The sequence below is a fragment of the Myotis nattereri genome (assembly GCF_964212035.1).
Source record: "Myotis nattereri genome assembly, chromosome: 7".
Classification (NCBI taxonomy): Eukaryota; Metazoa; Chordata; class Mammalia; order Chiroptera; family Vespertilionidae; genus Myotis; species Myotis nattereri.
The window spans coordinates 2,604,152-2,622,406 of NC_138082.1; the positions used below are offsets into that span (position 1 = coordinate 2,604,152).

The following is an 18,255-nucleotide window of genomic DNA, read 5'->3' on the forward strand; positions in this document are numbered from 1 at the left end:
ACATGATCTGCCTTTCAGATGTACTTTGTAGCTTAGACAGCACTGCACCCACCAGCAGAGCCTGCTGTTTGAAAGTTCACTGATACCAGGACTAACTGCCAACAGGCCTAACGGAGACCGACCTTTCTGAGCTGCGACTCTTCTCCGGTTATCCTCTTCCTTCCTCCCTCCTTTCTCTCTCTTCCCCCATCTTCCCTCCGTCCCGCCCTCCCTCCCTCCATTCATCTTCTCTCTCTCTCTCTCTCTCTCTCTCTCTCTCTCTCTTTCTCTCTCTCTCTCTCTCTCTCTCTCTCTCTCTCTCTCTCTCTCTCTTTCCATCTTTCCACAAATAGTTTCTGCCTCAGCTCTTATGGAACGAGGCGAGGCACACATATTTGACCTGCACGCCACATACAGCCACGCTAATGGCCCCTCCGCGCAAGGCCCTGTGACAACCACAGCAATAGCATTGGGAACGGAAGAGCTCTCCTAGAGCATCTTATCCAATTCACCCATTTCACACATCAGGAGACAAACTTTCCTGATGTCCCACTGATGTGCTTGAGAATCACCTTTTTAAAAAATATCTTTTATTGATTTTAGGGGCGGGGGGGGGGGGGAGGGATAGGGATAGAGAGATAGAAACATCGATCGGCTGCCTCCTGCACGCCCCCTCCTGGGGATCGAGCCCACAACCCAGGCCTGTGCCCTGACCGGGAACTGAACCAGGACCTCCTGGTTCATAGATCGATGCGCAACCACCGAGCCACACTGGCTGGGCAAGTTGAGAATCGTCTTAAAGTTTACGTGGCCATCATGTTAGGCTTCACACAAGAGTGGCAGACACTTTAGGGGTGTTTTATTAAGGCAGGAGGCCGGGCACGGCACTAACCAGTACAGACAGCCACTGCATACATGTGCCCACTGAGCCCTTGCGATGTGCCAAGTCTGCCTCCAGACGTGCTACCAAATGCACAAAGGGCCTTGGAGAAAGTCTAACTGGAATGTGAAATATACCCTGAATGCCGTTTATATTGCTGGCATGATGACATGGTCGTGATTGGATATAGTGAGCTAAGTAAAATACATTCTTAAATTGGCTTTCGCAGTGCCCTCGGCAGTCCCGGCCCTGCCTCCTCTTCAGCAGGGTTCGGAAGGAACAGACCAGGGCCGCCCCTCCTTCCAGCCTCGACGCCCCCACGGTCTCCTCCAGTCCCACCTTCAGAACCTCCTCCGGGACCGGCCCGCACACGGTTCCCGCCTTAACTCCTTGTTTCCGAACAACCACGCGCTCCCAATGCCTCAGAATTACCGCCCCCCCAGGTGGAGGCTGTGGTCACCGCCTGGCCACCTGCCCGCGGCCGCCCCGCCTACCTGTCTCCGGGCGGCTGTGTCCACCGGAGGCCGCGGCCCTGGCGGGCGGCGGGCGGAGGAAGCCGAGGGCGCTGAGCCTCTTGAGGCGCAAACCCAGCGCGGGGGCCGCTTCTCTCCGCGACGAGCTGGGCCCCCCAGGGGAGGGGGTGACCTCGGACCCCAGGAGGCCTGGCCTGGGGAGGGGGTGGCCCAGGCCCGTGGGGAGCCGCCGGCCCTGCTGCTGCCCGACCTCCGCCGTGACCCCTGGGAACCACTTCCGGGTGAGGAGGGCCGTGACCCCTGGGAACCACTTCCGGGTGAGGAGGGCCGCTCCTGGGAGGATGGCCACACCTGGCCCCTCCGCAGGTGGCGCCCCCCAACCCCACCCCCGCGGGGCGTCTCTCCCAAAGGCTCCCCCTCCGACACCGCCAGGAGCCTGGGGGCCCGGAGGCCTTTGGGGGCCCCTCTGTACCCCCCTGGGGTCTCCCCGAAACCACTGGGCGTCCTTTAACCACCCGGAGCCTCTCCCGGGCACTGGGCCACCTGCAGCCATAAAGCTTCTGCAGGAAAAAAAAAAATAGTTTTACCTTGTTTGTTTACTTTTTTAGTGTGGCTACTAAGATTTCATATTAAATACATGGCGCCCATTTGCTGCTCCTGGTTCTGCTGAACACCGTTACCCCAGTGTCACAGGCCCCGTAAGGCCGCCTGCTGGCTGGCCCCCATGCCAGGCCTTCACGTTCAAGTTCCTGAACTCACCCAGCACCGACAGGCAGAAGCGTTCGTGCACATTCAAAAAGGTGGGCCCCACGTCCCAGGAGGCCATGCTGAGAACCTACCGGTCGCAGCCCAGACAGGCCGAGGATTCATTAAATATTTGCCCGGGTCGCACAGCGGACTAGTTCAGAGGTGACAGCAGGACCCGATTCGCTTACTGACCTTCCATCACAGGACAGTTCGATGAACAAAACTGTGCCCTGGTTTCCAAAGGCTGCGGAACGAATTCCAGCTGAATTCAACAAATATTTGGGTGCCTCCTGGCGCCTGGCATTGGGCCAGGAAACAGTCATTAGCGGGCTTAGGTTATCACCTTCGTGTCTGAGGGGCTTCCATCCAGTTCCACACGAAGAACAAAGCTCCTTTCAGCACATCTTCCTCATATTCATGACTTAAATAGCACTGCATCTGTAGGAGGATGTTGTCTTAACTTTCAAACTCTAAATGGAACATTTGGTCAAAGTGAAAAAGCTGTTAAAAATTCCCTGAAATGCAAATACCTGTTAATTAAAAACATTAATTTTGAATTTATGGAATTTACATTAAAGCCATTACCAAACTTTTTTTCTCTCAAAACATTCTTATTTACTTTGGGTATAATTTAATTAAAGCTTAAAACTGTAACGTACTATCTGAAATGTACTATTACAGGGTGGGGCAAAAAAAGTACGCTTACAGTTGTTTATGTGAAAAATACTACAATAATTAATAACAATACAAATATAAACTCTAGTTTTGCATACTCACAACTATAAACCTACTTTTGTCCCACCCTGTATATTCTTTTCTTTAAAGGGCCAGATTTCAACATCTACTGATATCATTATATGGTTAGTAGAGACCCGGTGCACAAATTTGTGTACGGGTGGGATCCAGGTGGCCCACCCAGATCAGGGCAATCAGGAGGGGCCTCAGGCAGTTGGCAGGCCGGCCCCACTTTCTGGTCAAACTCCTAGTCAAGAGGACAATTTGCATATTATCCTTTTATTATAGAGGATAAGGCTTTTAAAGACTCGTCTGTTGCTAAATAGTAAATTTTAGTTGATTTACTATAAGCAGATTTTATAAATATCCTTGGTGAATTTGAAGTAATTGCTCTTTAGCCCAGATGGTGTGGCTTAGTGGTTGAGCATGGACCTATGAACCTGGAAGTCACTATTCAATTCCTGGTCAGGGCACAATTGGTGATTCAAGAGAAAATACTTTGAATATCAAAATATTTAGAGTCAATTTGGGGAAAATTGATGAAGTCTGACATTCTTAAATATATTTGCAAAATTGGTCCTCTTTGATCATTTCAAGTAAATTGAATGTGAAATGAAAGATGTCAAATCAGACTCTCACATATTGTGTTTTTTCCCTTGTGCCTCAAAAACCAACATAATTCGTTCCTTGTTCATTCTAAAAATTATGTAGTGGTAGTCATATAACCTAAATTTTGTTAAATATTAAATACTGTAAGTTTATTTTCCTAACAGTTTCATTTTTAAAAATAACAAATTAAAGCTGTGTATTTAAATATATAATAAAAAAGTAATATGCAAATTGACTAAACGGCAGAACAACCAGAACGCCCGTGGCCCCTCGCCGCAGCTGGCCCACCCCCGATGGTGCCCATTGGGCGGGCCAGCTGGACCCCACCAGTGCACGAATTTGTGCACCAGGCCTCTGGTTTACTATAAAATGTCTATTGTCATTTAAAATATATTCACTTGTAAGGATACTTGTCTAGTACCAATTATCCCGTCTGAACACTCAGCAACCTTCCCTGAAACCATGTGAAAACTGTTTCCTTCTTCATCTGGTGGAGTCAGAAGTAAAAAGGAATAAAGAGAGAAAGATGCAGAAATAATTTAACTGCTTCCGAGTTCCTCCCAGCCAGGCCTTCCTTGTGTAGTTTTATTACTTGTTTTTAGTTGACGCCCAAAGACAACAGGCAATAAACCCTGGACTACAGATCAGGAGTCTAGGCCGGATCCAGGCTGCCTCTGTCCATATTGCACCATTGCCATGTACCGACTGCACACTGTTGGGTCAAGTAACCAACCCCACTGTGTCCTCATCTGTGAAGTGGGGCAATACTAAGTGCACTTAGCCCTCATAGCGTTGTTACAAGAACTGAGTTACAGACCTGTCAGAATGGCTATCATCAACAAATCAACAAACAGCAAGTTTTGGCGAGGATGTGAAAAAAGATAACTCTTGTGCACTGCTGGTGAGATTGCAAATTTGTGCAGCCACGACGGAAAGCAGTATGAAGTTTCCTCAAAAAATTAAAAATAGAACTACCTTCTGATCCAGCAATCCCACTCTAGGTATAGATCCAAATAAATCCAAAACACTGATTCGAAAAGATATATGCACCCCTATATTCACTGTAGGGTTATTTACAGTAGCTGGACTAGGGAAGCAACCCACGTTCCCATCGGTAGACCGGTGGATAAAGAAGATGTGGTGTACATGCAGTGGAATATTACTAGGCCATAAAAAGGATGAAATCTTACCATTTGCAACAACATGGGTGGCCCAAGAAGGTATTATGCTAAATGTCATAGACATACAAATGCTATATGATTTCACTTATATGTGGAATCTAAAAAACAAAATAAATGAACAAACAAAACAGAAACAGCCCTAGCCAGTTTTGCTCAATGGATAGAGCATCCGCCCATGGAGTAAAGGGACCCAGGTTCGATTCCAGTCAAGGGCACAGACCTCTGTTGCAGGGTCAACCCAGGAGGCAACCAATCACTACGGCCGTCTCTCTGTCTCTCCTGCCCCCCCTCTTTCCACGTAGCTTTTTACTTCACTTTAAAGTTATATCCTAAACAGAACAGTAGTGTGCTAATGATATTTATCAACAACGTGGCGTGAAAGACGCCTGATTTGTCTCAGTTGCCAGTTTCAGTGGTGTACATACTCCCACCGGGGCTGACTTCAAGCTCCAATGGGCAATCAAAGATCGAAATAAAAATCAAGGCAAAAGCAATAACAATGACAAAGGAAAATTTATGACATAGCTACAACCTGACAAAATAAACATGAGCCCAAAATGCCTCATGCCCTTTGACCCTTTGATTCTCTAACTGAAAATTTAGCCATAGGAAGCACGGTGGCTGGAGCCAGCTCCCTGGCTGATAGTGACATTTCCAGGAATTTTATAAGCAGGTTGTTAACCATGACCATTATTCAAAAGGATGGTATATAAATTCATAATTTAAAAAATTATTTTTAAAACAAAGTTAATAAATTCTAAAAATGCTACGCTTTCAAATGATAGTGTACTATTATCCCTGCTTTTTAGGTTTTCACATCTCCCGTGTGACTACACACTGCTTCCCAACTCTGCATTCAGTGACACCTGCTGGTGGTAAGAAGCAATGTACTCATAAGATTTCCCAGAGGATTTTAAATGTGGAGTTGAGTGCAGAGAAGTGTTAATAGAGATGAGGAAACCACTGTTTTCCAATGGAGGAGGCAGTGATTATAGAGACAAGGAAGTAAGAAGGTGGTAGGTGAGTGGGTCATTGGGAAAACAAAATGGTAGAAGCATGGTAACAGGAAATGGGAAATAAAGCGGGACTGTATCAGTGAAAGTATGCTGTGACTGTGCAATGTGAAGAAAGCTAACCTGGAAGGGAAGGTATTCTAGGTCCCAGATTATGTAATTGTCTAGGGCAGTAGTCAGCAAACTGCGGCTCGCGAGCCACATGCGGCTCTTTGGCCCCTTGAGTGTGGCTCTTCCACAAAATACCACGTGCGGGCGCACACGTACAGTGCGATGGAAACTTCATGGCCCATGCGCAGAAGTTGGTATTTTGTGGAAGAGCCACACTCAAGAGGCCAAAGAGCCGCATGTGGCTCGCGAGCCGCAGTTTGCCGACCACGGGTCTTGGGTGATGACAGCAGCAAGATGGCACGGCTTGGATTCCCACATGCACACTCAAGTGCCTGGGGTGTCAGAGGGGACTCAGGGGGGCACCGTGGGGCTCTTTGCATTTTCAAAGGGAACAGTGCTCCATGACATGCGTTGAACATGGCTCAAACTAGCTGTTCAAGTTATTAGCAGTTTCAACATTTGATAGCACTATATTTGTTTTGATGATGTCATATATTTGCAAAGCTGGGTTTGGGGTGAAATACAGTACCTCATGGAAATTAATGAAGAACAGGAAATGAGGGTGGTGGTGCCAGGGTTTGAGAAGTTATGCGGTGCCCAATGGGTGTACGCATCCAATAAGTAATGGTGGTCATTTAAGAATACAATGAAAATGTTACTTTCTACTTCAATTTATCTGTTCAAATGGCTACTGAATTGTTAAAACACAAATACTTCTTAGGTTGTTAGGACCTGACCGCTTATGGAAAAGAACTGTCTGGTGGTTTTATTGGTTGCTCTGGGGGTTCGTTTGTTTGTTTGCTTGCTTGCTGTGGCTTTTGAGGACCGTGAAGAAATTGTGTAGACACTAAGGGGGCGTGAACTGAATAGGAGCCCCTGGCTTCCACGTCAAACTCACCAAGAAGAAATGAGCGGAATTGTGGGTGCGGAGTAACACAAGACACAACCATATTAAAGGCAAAAGAAATAAATAAATGTTGTATTAAACCTAGAAAGAGGGATTAAAGGTAAGAAGTTAAGTACAAGAATAATAAGTAATGGTGTATGCAGCACTACTTATAAAAGCAAAAGAATGGAAACGACCTGAAATAGAAGGATAACTGAATAAACTGTGGGACAACACATGATGTGCAACTTTGAGAGAAATAAAGAATATTGCTGCCTGTGACTGTGCAATGATCTCCAAGATATAATATTAGATAAGAAAATCAAACTGGAGGAAAGTACTTATACTAGATCATCATTTCTCTACAAACAGTGTAGGCTATAAATATTTACCTAAACCTTTGCTTATTTTTTTTTAATTCCTAGAAGGGATAGACCAGGAGAATCAAGGAAATTCTACACGCTGGATCGCAGCAAGGCAAATGATTGACTCTAGAGAAGAGGAATTGTGGATTACACATGTGGAGACCAGTTAGGGAGAGCAAGTCACTCAACAAATATTTAATGAGCATCTACTGTGTGTCAGACTCTCAGAATACAATGAAGGAAAGACTCCCAATTGCGAAAGGTAGGCACACAGACAAATAATAATAGATAGAACGAAATAGGCAAACTGAACGAACAGAATGCTCAGGACGAGGGTGGGGGAGGTGGCTCACTACCTCTTAGCATGGGTACCGAGGCTCTAATGCAGACTTGGCATTGCCCTTTATTTTCTTCTTGTCCCTCGTACAGCAGACATTACTCTACCACTCAGCCTGGGCTCGGCCTCAGGATCCTTTCAACACTGCACTCCAGGTACCGACAGTGGATCAGAGCTGGTCATCACACGGGCTCATGCTGCCAACCTGGTTGTAGAGTCCGATGATCCGCGGCAAAGGTTGGAGTACTCAGTTTTACGTCCATCTACAAAACTGAAGAAAGATAAACTAGCTAATTATACAGTTGGCCCTGGAACAACATGGGTTTGAACTGCCTGGGTCCACTTTATGCAAATTTTTTCAATAAATACTGTAAATTTGTATAAAAAAAATTTTAAATAAGTCAATAACAGAAAAAATAAATAGAGCCCCGCCAATGTGTCTTAGTGGTTGAGCATCAACCAATGAACCAGGAGGTTGAGGTTCCATTCCTGGTCAGGGTACATGGCGGGGTTTGGGGTTCCATCCCCAGAAGGGGGCTCGCTAGAGGCAACCAACCAATAATTCTCTCTCATCATTGATGTTCCTGTCTCTTTCTCCCTGTCTCTTACTCTCTGAAATGGATAAAAACATATGAAAAGTACCACAGGCTTTAACAGTATATAAAAATATCTTTAAAAAATAAATAGAATTTAAAAAAGCAATGATATGATTAGATTTCAAGCTCCCATTTAAGAGATAGAAAGCCCAATGGCTGGCCATTCCCCCAGTGACAACAACAAGAACAAATGGATGACCTACGGAATCACAACTTCTCCTGCGCTCGTGGGAGAACCCAGTTCACGGGGCAACAAACTAAGTCAAAATGGGAGGGAAGTCAGGAGCCCTGGGTGCAAGTCAGGACTCAAACACTGCCTCCCGGGAGGGCTCCCCAGATGCCACGGAAGCTAGCAGGGAAATGCAGCCAAATCAGCCCCTGGTTTTTAAAGTTAAACGTGCAGTAGTGCGAGGGGACAGCACCTCTGGGAGCCACACACAGGGGAGCCCCTGGCGCTGTACCCAGACCTGAGCCGGGGCAGGGGGTGTGAGTGCAGGCCTCCCTCCTGCAGACCGGGGACAGGGCCCACCCCCCACAGGACCTGGCAGGGACCACGGAGAACGACACGCCCGAGCAGCCCCGCGGCGGCTGGACCGATGGACACAACAGGCTTCGTTTCCCAAATCACCCAACAAAGACACCCGCAGACGCAGGGGCCATCCCTGAAATTCTATGTCATGTTCACAGAAGAAACACTACTAATTCACAAGCTTTTCAAAAACATAGAAAGGAAGAAGCACATCCCAACTGATGACATGAAGCCAGCACGACCCTGACACCGAAATCCAAAAAAATTAAAAAGAAAAGGCGTTGCAAGAGAATAAAGGCCCGACACCCGGCCAGCATCGCTTGCTGCGCGCAGGTTGGGGTGGCCTTTCCCAGGAGCGCGGGTGCGCAGCCTGTGCGGGGCGCACGCGGACTGAGAAGCTACCCGTGTAGCTGAGGTTCCTGCTCAACTGGGCATCCATCTGGGGGTGCAGGGGTGGGGGGGGGGCGTCAATGTTTTCACCCCGAGACCAAACCAACAAAAACCTGGCCACGTCCGTGCGGCTCCGGCCCGACGGCCTCTCTCTGAAATGAGAAGCCGTCTCCACTGCGCCCCTCTTCTGGAGCTGCGCCGCTGGGTGGCGCCCCTCTTCTGGAGCTGCGCCTCTGGGGACGCCCCTCTTCTGGAACTGCGCCTGGGGGCGCCCCTCTTCTGGAGCTGCGCCGCTGGGGGGCGCCCCTCTTCTGGAACTGCGCCTGGGGGCGCCCCTCTTCTGGAGCTGCGCCTCTGGGGGCGCAGGCAACTCACGGTCCCCGGACGCGCGGTGACGTCAGCAGAGCGCTTCTCCTCGGCGCCGCCAGGGGCCGCTCACACCTCACGGCCGGGCTCCAGCTCGCGCGCCAGGAGCAGCGGTGCGCACGCGCGGCCCCGCGCCCAGGCCAGACCCGAACTGCGCAGGCGCCGTGGGCGGGGCTCCCGGGACCGGAGCGGAGGTGGGCGGGGCCGGGGGCTGCGGGCGGGCGCGGGGCTGCGCTCGCCGCGTGTTGTGTGCCCCATGGAGATGCCGGCGCGGGAGGCGCGCCCCGAGGACGGAGCGGGCCGGGCTGCCCCGGGCAGAGAGGACCTGAGCAGCAGGGTGAGTGTGACGGGCGGGCAGCCGGGCGGGGGCGGGCGCCAGGGTCCCGCGCAGGTCCACCGCGCAGCGTGGCCCGGTCTCGGCTGGCCTGGCTGCCTGGCTCCTTTAAAAGGAAATTATCTCAGAGGGAGGGAGTGGGGGAGAGAGAGAAACATCTGTGATGAGAGAGGTTCATGGATGGGCTGCCTCCCGCACGCCCCCCACTGGGGATCGAGCCTAACCGGACCTGTACCCCGAGCGGGAAGGGAGCCGTGACCTCCTGGTTTGTGGGTCAACGCTCAGCCCCGGGCCACGCCCACCACCGGGCCCCGCCCACCGCCGGGCCTCGCCACCACCGAGCCACGCCCACCACCGAGCACGCCGGGAGGGCAGCCTTGCTCCTTTTACTCTCAGCGCTGGACGGCTACTGTGGAGGGAGACCCTGAAATGTGCTGGAACCGTCCCAACTGGCAGCGGGCAGAGATTTGTTTGGGAGGAAACTTCTAGAAATACGGCCCACCCCAGCCGGGCTGCGGGTATTCTCCATGCGGGAGAATAAAATGGCACCTCCATCCACCCTTGCCGTCCACCACGAAGCCCACCCATCTGCGGCTGGAGCCCGTGTCCCAGGTCCCTTCATCGCCCATCACCTACTCCAAGCACGTCACACTCACAGGCTAAGATAAAAAGCGCTAAGTGTATGTGGCCGCAGAAACACAAAAGCGTCCATGTTCATAGAAACATAGGTTTATTTCGATGGAGACATGCTGAATACAAAGGGCTGAAATAAGTGAGTCGTTAACATAAAATAGAACATTTTAATAAAAATATTTTTTCTTGAACATTAACTTACCAGACACTGAATAACTCACCAATTAATAAGTGTAACACAAATAAACCTATTTCTCTTGTTCTCCAAAAGCGAAATATTTCCTGTTGCGCACACCAAACAAGTCAGTGCAAGGCTAATGACATGGCCATTGGCTGCTAAATGGTGCGCCTGCGCATAAGGCGCGTAAGGGAAATGAATGCAACGCGATTATAGTAATCCGTCATTAGCGAGTGTTGTAGTTCGTTATTATGTATAACAGGATATTGTAAAAATTAAGTTATGACATTTTTATTAAAATGTTTCTTACCTACTGTTATATTGGCTGGGCCACAAAAATACTCGTTGTGGGCCGCATGCGGCCCGCAGGCCACGAGTTTGACATGCTTGGTATGACTGGCCTTTATCAGCCATCTCATCTACCCGCCATCCCGAGCCCTACAGGGCTCCTAACTGGTCTCTCATCCGTGTTACCTCCTTCCAGTCTGTTCTCCACTCAAGCCAGAGCAGTGGTCCTAAAACACATAGCTGATTGTCACTCTTCTACCCAAAAGAGGGGAGAGGGGAGCCAGTATAATACCTTACCTGCCATTGGCAGCCAGAACCTTTAAAAATGTATTGGAGTTGGGGTGGTTGTGGCCGTTGAGGGATGGGGTGCGCTGGGTCCTTGGTTCTGCCCTGAACTAAGAGTTGTGTCTGGGGCAGGTCTCTGGTCCCCGATGCCAGTTTGCTTGCTTGGCGGGAAGTGAAATAGGTGGATACCTGCCATTTCTAAAGTGAACGGGAAAGCTTTGTTCAAACACAGGCTTCAAGGTTGTACAAATGGGGTCTGGGAATTCGAGTCAGTGTAGTCAGTTACTGTACTGACTGTGAACTGGGGAGACAGGAGGGAGCACTCCTGGGAGGGGTGAATTTCCAAACCGCACACAGGCCACTGAGGACTCCGTGGCAAGCCACTTACACTGGAGTGTGACGGGCCCTGAGGGAGGTGAGGTCGGGCAAAGGTTGTTAACGTGGGTTTAGAGGCACTGGCGACTCCAATCCTGTTCACAAAGTAGCTACTATTACTGAAAAGAGTTAGAAAAACCTTCCTTTCCACTTAGCTGAGCCCTTTCTCCCACTAATGAAAATGAGGCTGCCTTCAGCTGCCAGCGCTGTGCTAGTCTTAAAGCAGAGCGGAAGGCGAGAGGTCTTGCTGGTTGTTCCGAATGCCTGGCTGCACCATTTCGTGCGTAAATCATGAACAGTGTTGGTATTGCCCTAACGGGTTTGGCTCAGTGGATAGAGTGTCGCCGGCCTGCGGACTGAAGGATCCCAGGTTCAATTCCGGTCAAGGGCATGTACCTTGGTTGCGGGCACATCCCCAGTTGGGAGTGTGCAGGAGGCAGCTGATCGATGTTTTTCATCGATGTTTCTAACTCCATCCTTCTCCCTTCCTCTCTGTAAAAAATCAGTAAAATATATACAAAAAAGAAAAGCATTGGTAATTGAGTGGTGAGAGTAGCCCACTCCTCTTTCCATTTGCTATTCTTCACTTTAAAAAGCTAAAACATAAAAGAAATCGTTTGAAAACAGGTGCATATTGTCTATTTTAAGTAAAGTGTATAAGCTGGCCTTGCGTGTGCGGATGACCAATACCGAACCCGCGTCTGGGCTCAGTGGGCTGGATAGCACTTGGCGAGTGCAATGCTGTGTCCTCGGCAACTTCCCGCACCCGCACCTCCCACACGGCCGCTGAGAACACAGCTCACAGGCTGGCCTCTGGACAGTCCGCACACTTGGCCCCTGGTCCCACCGCTACTTCTCAGGAGCCCCAGGGAGCGGACTTTGATTTAAGAAATTTTTCTTTATCTCAATAGATTAAAGAACAAAAGATTGTCGTGGATGAACTTTCTAACCTGAAGAAGAACAGGGTGAGTTACTAAAGTGATTCTGAATACTGAATAGTATGTGGGAGGATTTGATTGTATCTTATTACCTATTTACTGAAGAATTATTTTTTAAAATTTAAATTCTTTATTGTTTAAAGTTACAAGAATTTTATGTAAGATATTTTAGCATCTTAAATTACAAAAATGAAGTGTCCAAGATTTTGTATATATGCATATGCAGATAATACTAGTACATAGGTATCTATATAAATATATGTTTAACTTTTGTAGTTCAAGAGAAAATATAGGTAAATATATAGATAGCTATATATTGATCATAATTGATAGTATCTTTTCCCCATCATATGAAATTCACATTACCTTTGAACCAAATTATACTAATTATACTATGATATTTTGGAGTTGTATTAACTAGTGATATTTATTTTGTACTTAAATATGATTTTTTAAAATAAGTGGACTTTAAATATATTGAGAAGAGAGGAAGCTGTTCCTTTAAGTGAAAGTAGAGAATTGTTGAAAAACAAAAAGGGTAAATTGCTTCCCCTATCACTCCCACATTTTCTTACATAAACATTCCAAATATCTAACATGGTTATTTAATGCCATTTCCATTCATGTAGGCACAAACAAGCAACTGCTGCTTCGTGTGTGCTTATACTGTCAAAAAACTACATTTTGAAGTTTAAGAATAAATGATTTTGAACCTTTTAAAGCATTTTACAGATTATTTGATAACTGACAGGTTAAACATTTCTGGTATTGTCACTTGTGGAATATTAGAGGTGAAGGCACAATTAATACAGACTTTGTAGGCAAATTGGCAGAATGTGTCAAAGCTTTAAAGGTGTGTAACACGTTGACCCTGCAGTTCCATTTTTAGGAAGTGATACTTAGGAAAAAATCATTAAGTGCACAGAGAGTTAGTTACAAAGACATTCATGGCAACATTGACTTATAATAGTTAAAAGTCTGTAACACCTTAAATACCTAAAACTTGAGGACTGACCAAATAAACTGTAATATATTTTACCCATACAGTAATTTTGTAAAATAAAACATATTAATAAGAAAAAAGTTCTCAGTATATTCATTGGTAAAAGCAAGTTATAAATCTGTAGTTATAGGAGCCCGTTTTTGTTAAAGAAAAGTGGTATTATGGAATATGCAGAGAAAAAAGAATTTCACCTCAAAGTTAATGGTAGCAATGGCAGGATAATGAGTAACTTTGTTTATCTTTATGCTGAGGTACTGTTCTGATCATGTTACTGAAATTTAAGAATAAGTAATGATAGGGTTCAGAGTTTTGACATCTGCTTTTTAGATCAAATCTTAATATTAGCCTAAATTGTGTTTTGCAGAAAGTTTATAGGCAGCAACAGAACAGCAACATATTCTTTCTTGCCGACCGAACAGAATTGCTTTCTGAAAGCAAAAGTAAGTTTTTTTGGTGTATCATATGGAAATGCACAGAGTATAGGCTTTCTGTACGATTTCATGGTAGTGCCTAAAACATACTATCTGCATCTGAATGTGGAAGTATTTATGTAAAGATTGGGCGATGCTACACCTGTTAATAAAATCAGTGCAGTGGTTTGGTTGTCTTCAAGTTAGCCTTCCAAAGATGAGTTTATGGTAAAGATAAAATCAAGTAAAACTACAAAGATGTGTTAGCACTGATTAGTAACATGTGCTTTAGAGTTTGAGATGATCTAGATATGAAACTATTCTATCACTTTCCAAAACGTTTGTGACTTGGCATGAATTACTTTGAGCCTCCAAAGTCCGGTGGCATTTAAATGAGATGGTCTATGTAAATGAGATGGTCTATGCATAGCCCAGTGCCTGGGCCAACACAAGCATTTAATGTACAGAAACTAGTTTCCTAAGAGGTTAACATTCATCCTGAGAAGCCTGTTTTAAATTATCAATTTGCACTAACACACTGCATTATACTCAAATGGCTTGATTTTGGTAATTGTCATCCTATGAATTACTAGGTTTATTTATTTTACTTAATATTCTTCTCCATTCCCCCCACAGATATATTGGATGAGCTGAAAAAAGAATACCAAGAAATAGAAAACTCAGAGAAGACCAAAGCCAAGAAACAGTCCCCCTGATTTCGCGTCACCATGTGTGGCATTTGTTGTGCTGTCAGCTTCTCTATGGAACATTTCAGCAAAGATTTGAAAGAGGACTTGCTGTGTAACCTTAAACGACGGGGACCCGATAGCAGTGGACAGTTGTTGAAGTCGAATGCGAACTACCAGTGTTTATTTTCGGGGCACGTCCTTCACCTAAGAGGGGTGTTGACTGCCCAGCCGCTGGAAGGGGAGAGGGGCAACGTGCTCCTGTGGAACGGAGAAGTCTTCGGTGGAGTGCAGGTGGACGCCGAAGAGAATGACACGCAGATCATGTTTAACTGTCTTTCCTCTTGTCAGAATGAGTCTGACATCGTGTCACTCTTCTCTGAAGTTCAGGGTCCTTGGTCTTTTATCTATTACCAAGCATCTAGTCATCATCTGTGGTTTGGTAGGGATTTTTTTGGTCGCCGGAGCTTGCTGTGGCATTTTGGTAACTTGGGCATGAGTTTCTGCCTCTCTTCAGTTGGCTCCCACACATCGGAAGTGGCCAATCCATGGCGAGAAGTTCCAGCATCTGGAATTTTCAGAATTGATCTCAAATCTTCTTCTGTCTGCAAATCTGTGGTTTTCAAATTGTATCCTTGGAGATCCATTTCTAAGGAGGACGTTCTCAAAGCCTGTGACGATAGCCTGGCTCAGATTTCAGCGAGCCTGCCACCGTTTGTATCCGTGGCAGCAAACGAAGCCAGGCTGTGTCTGAAAGAACCTGTCGCTCCTCTGAACGTGCTGCTGCCCCCGGCTCCGGCTGCTGCCCTCCGCGCCGGCACTGCCAGCTGCCCTCCCGCGGGAGACACGCTGCGGGCCCTGCTGACGGACGCGCACACGCAGGAGGTGGTGGGGCGCTTCCTCGCTGTGCTGAGCAGCGCCGTCAGGCGGCGCGTCCTGTGTCTGCCTCGGGAGGGAGCCCGGCCACCGGGCGCCGTGTTGGGAACTCGTGACCGGAAAGCAAAGGTGGCCGTCCTGTTCTCCGGGGGTGTTGACTCCATGGTCATTGCAGCCCTGGCTGACCGTCATGTTCCTTTAGAGGAGCCCATTGACCTGCTGAACGTGGCTTTCATGACGAAAGAAAAGGCCGCCCCGGCCAGTGCCAACAGCAAAGGGAGGAAACAGGGAAACTGCGAGATGCCGTCTGAGGGATCGACTCCTGATGCTGCTGCCGGTCCTGAAAAGGGGGCCGGTGCCCCCGACCGAGCCACGGGCCGAGCGGGCCTGAAGGAGCTGCAGGCCGCCAGCCCGGCCCGGGCCTGGAATCTGGTCGAAATTAACGTTTCTCTGGAAGAACTGCAGGAGCTGAGAAGAGCTCGCATTCGCCACCTGGTCCAGCCCTCGGACACGGTGCTGGACGACAGCATCGGCTGTGCCGTCTGGTTTGCTGCCCGGGGAGCTGGCTGCCTGGTGGCCTCGGAGGACGGGAGGCCGTATCGGAGCCAGGCAAAGGTGCGGCCGCGTCTCCCCCCAGTTTCTCGGCCCTGTTCTTGCTTGCCCTGGCAGCTTTTGGCATTTAGGGTATAAAAATAAAGCATATTTTAGTTGCATTTAAACTACAATGCAATGTATAAGACTTTTTAAAATTTGGGCATGTTTTACTTTCTTATGACTTTGTCTAGTGGTTTTTCTCTGAAAACGCGATCTTTGCGGTAGTGACTTTAAGCTCTGCGTCTGTCTTACCCTCTGTACTGCATGGTGATGGCAGCTCATTGCAGTTTCTTTCACCGTCACAGGTGGTGCTGACCGGGATCGGTGCGGACGAGCAGCTGGCAGGCTACTCCCGCCATCGTGCCCGCTTTCAGATGCACGGCCTGGAAGGACTGAACAAGGAGATTGAGATGGAACTGGCTCGGATCTCTTCTAGGAACCTTGGCCGTGATGACAGAGTGATTGGCGACCATGGAAAAGAGGCAAGGTAACCGGAATCTCATGTAGTTTTGTAAAGATAATAGGCTGTGAAGGGAGATCTTAGGTCCTCCCTTGTTTTCCTTTGGAGACTGTTCAAGTCATAACCGTAGCAACAATGACGTCTTGGGTTCATAGTCAACCCAGCAGCGAGGGACGATGTGTCACTTGGTTATGAAAAGAAGACATTCCTTCTGGTGGTTAATTGACTAAGTGGCCGTTGACTACAAGGATTCAGCATGCAGAGCAGGCGTCCAAGCGAGCTCGTGGGGTGTGGAGCATTGTAACAGCCACTCTGAGCCATCGCTTCTTGTCTCTTCCACTCTCTTCCTGCTTTCATGGAGCTCTGGTTGCCTTTGTACCATTGTCATTCTCATGTTGCCAGTTCTGACCCATGTGAAATTTTGACCACTATGTCATCATTCTAATCATCTTCAAATTTTCATTATAATAAGATAATGTCACAATACAGAGGCTGTAAAATGTTTTCCTTTTGAAGGGTGTGTCTTAGAGATGAGAAAAATAGTGCCCTTAAAAATTAATGTATACTGTAAATTTTAGTGTATTGAATAAAATGCCAAAGAAGTAATTATAACAGGTTGGTTTTATTTTTTAAGAGTGTTTGTATTTATCTATCTATCCTAGATTTCCTTTCCTGGATGAAAATGTTGTCTCCTTTCTGAATTCCCTACCAGTTTGGGAAAAGGCAAACTTGACTTTACCCCGAGGAATCGGCGAGAAACTGCTTTTGCGTCTTGCAGCCACGGACCTTGGTCTCACAGCCTCTGCTCTGCTGCCGAAACGGGCCATGCAGTTTGGGTCCAGAATTGCAAAACTGGAAAAGAGTAACGAAAAGGCATCTGATAAATGTGGAAGGCTCCAAGTCACTTCCTTAGAAAACCTTTCTATTGAGAAGGAGACTGAAGCATAATATTCCACAATGTAATAACATTCACTAAATGGTGATAGAACAATAAAACCTGCTCTCTTGTTGTATAATATGGTAATTTTAGAATTTACTGTGCAGCTTAACATAGCCAAGCGAGTCATATTGACAGACTGCAGAAAGAAGGATCGTGCTTGAAAGAACAACTGGCATGTTTTAAACTGATGTCGCCATTGCTTTGAACTCTTCATGGAAATGTCCCGCCAGCAGCACTGAACAAGGCAGCCTTTACTGACTCTTCATGGGAGCTGCAGCCAAACATGACTCCGTTCACTGCTGTCAGGGTCGTGGTTTACGTTGGGTACAGGGACCCTGTTTGACATTCTGAGAGAACGAAGGTTTAGAGAAGGTAAACATTGCGTGAGGTTCACACTCCTGAGCAATACTCGGTACTTCTGTTACATCTCTTTAGGCAACTCATTTTCCCACTCAGACTCTTGAGGACTCTTAAACATTCTCCTGTCCCACAAATCCCTACCTGACTCTTCACAGCTCCGTCATCAGGCCGAGAGCTGCCGCCGCCCCCCAACCCCAGGACTCCGACTCACCTGCAGGCACCCCTCTCGTTTTCTCCCTTCTCGCCTTTAGAAAGGGAAATGTCGGTCCACCGTCAAAAGGCAGGGCCTCCACCGCTTCTCTGCATCCCAGCCCTCCCGCCCTTCAGGAGCTGCATGCTCCTCGCCAACACTTTTAGCCTCTTCACTGTTGGATCCTTCCTCTCATTGTCTAGAATATTCCAGCCCACAGCCATTTGACATGCACAGCCCTGGTCCTCCTCTTCCCTTCTTACCATCTCATTTCCCACGCACACTCGCCCTCTCCCCCTTTTCACTGACTCACTGCACTCCAACAAGACATCCACCCACATTTCTCAGCTGTGACCACCACCCAAGGTCACTGTTAGGGATCCGTCCCCGATTAGGGCTGACACACTTTCTGGAATGGGCATAATTTGATTCTTTTAATCATAGAAATATTAGGATACGTGTGCAACAAACAATTCTGTCAAGGACTTTCACATTCCCTGACTTGATT

General features: G+C 47.6%; 3 protein-coding genes across 3 annotated transcripts in view; all 3 read left to right on the forward strand.

The window, feature by feature from the left end:
* The first annotated feature begins 9,403 nt into the window (after positions 1–9,403).
* ASDURF (ASNSD1 upstream open reading frame) lies at positions 9,404–15,332 on the forward strand. The gene is made up of 4 exons (XM_081096375.1): positions 9,404–9,534; positions 12,202–12,255; positions 13,596–13,671; positions 14,278–15,332. Exons 1-4 carry the CDS (start codon positions 9,454–9,456, stop codon positions 14,355–14,357), a joined length of 291 nt encoding a protein of 96 aa, XP_080952501.1. The 5' UTR covers positions 9,404–9,453; the 3' UTR covers positions 14,358–15,332.
* Positions 14,281–17,569, forward strand: ASNSD1 (asparagine synthetase domain containing 1). Its single transcript, XM_081096374.1, has 3 exons — positions 14,281–15,818; positions 16,103–16,284; positions 16,920–17,569. The coding sequence occupies exons 1-3, from the start codon at positions 14,370–14,372 to the stop codon at positions 17,203–17,205; spliced, it is 1,917 nt and encodes a 638-aa protein (XP_080952500.1). The 5' UTR covers positions 14,281–14,369; the 3' UTR covers positions 17,206–17,569.
* The window catches only part of ANKAR (ankyrin and armadillo repeat containing), a 46,349-nt gene continuing 45,088 nt past the window's right edge, over positions 16,995–18,255 (forward strand). The window contains exon 1 of the mRNA XM_081096373.1: positions 16,995–17,569. The gene's annotated coding sequence lies outside the window, so the exon portion shown is untranslated. The remainder of the gene's footprint in view (positions 17,570–18,255) is intronic.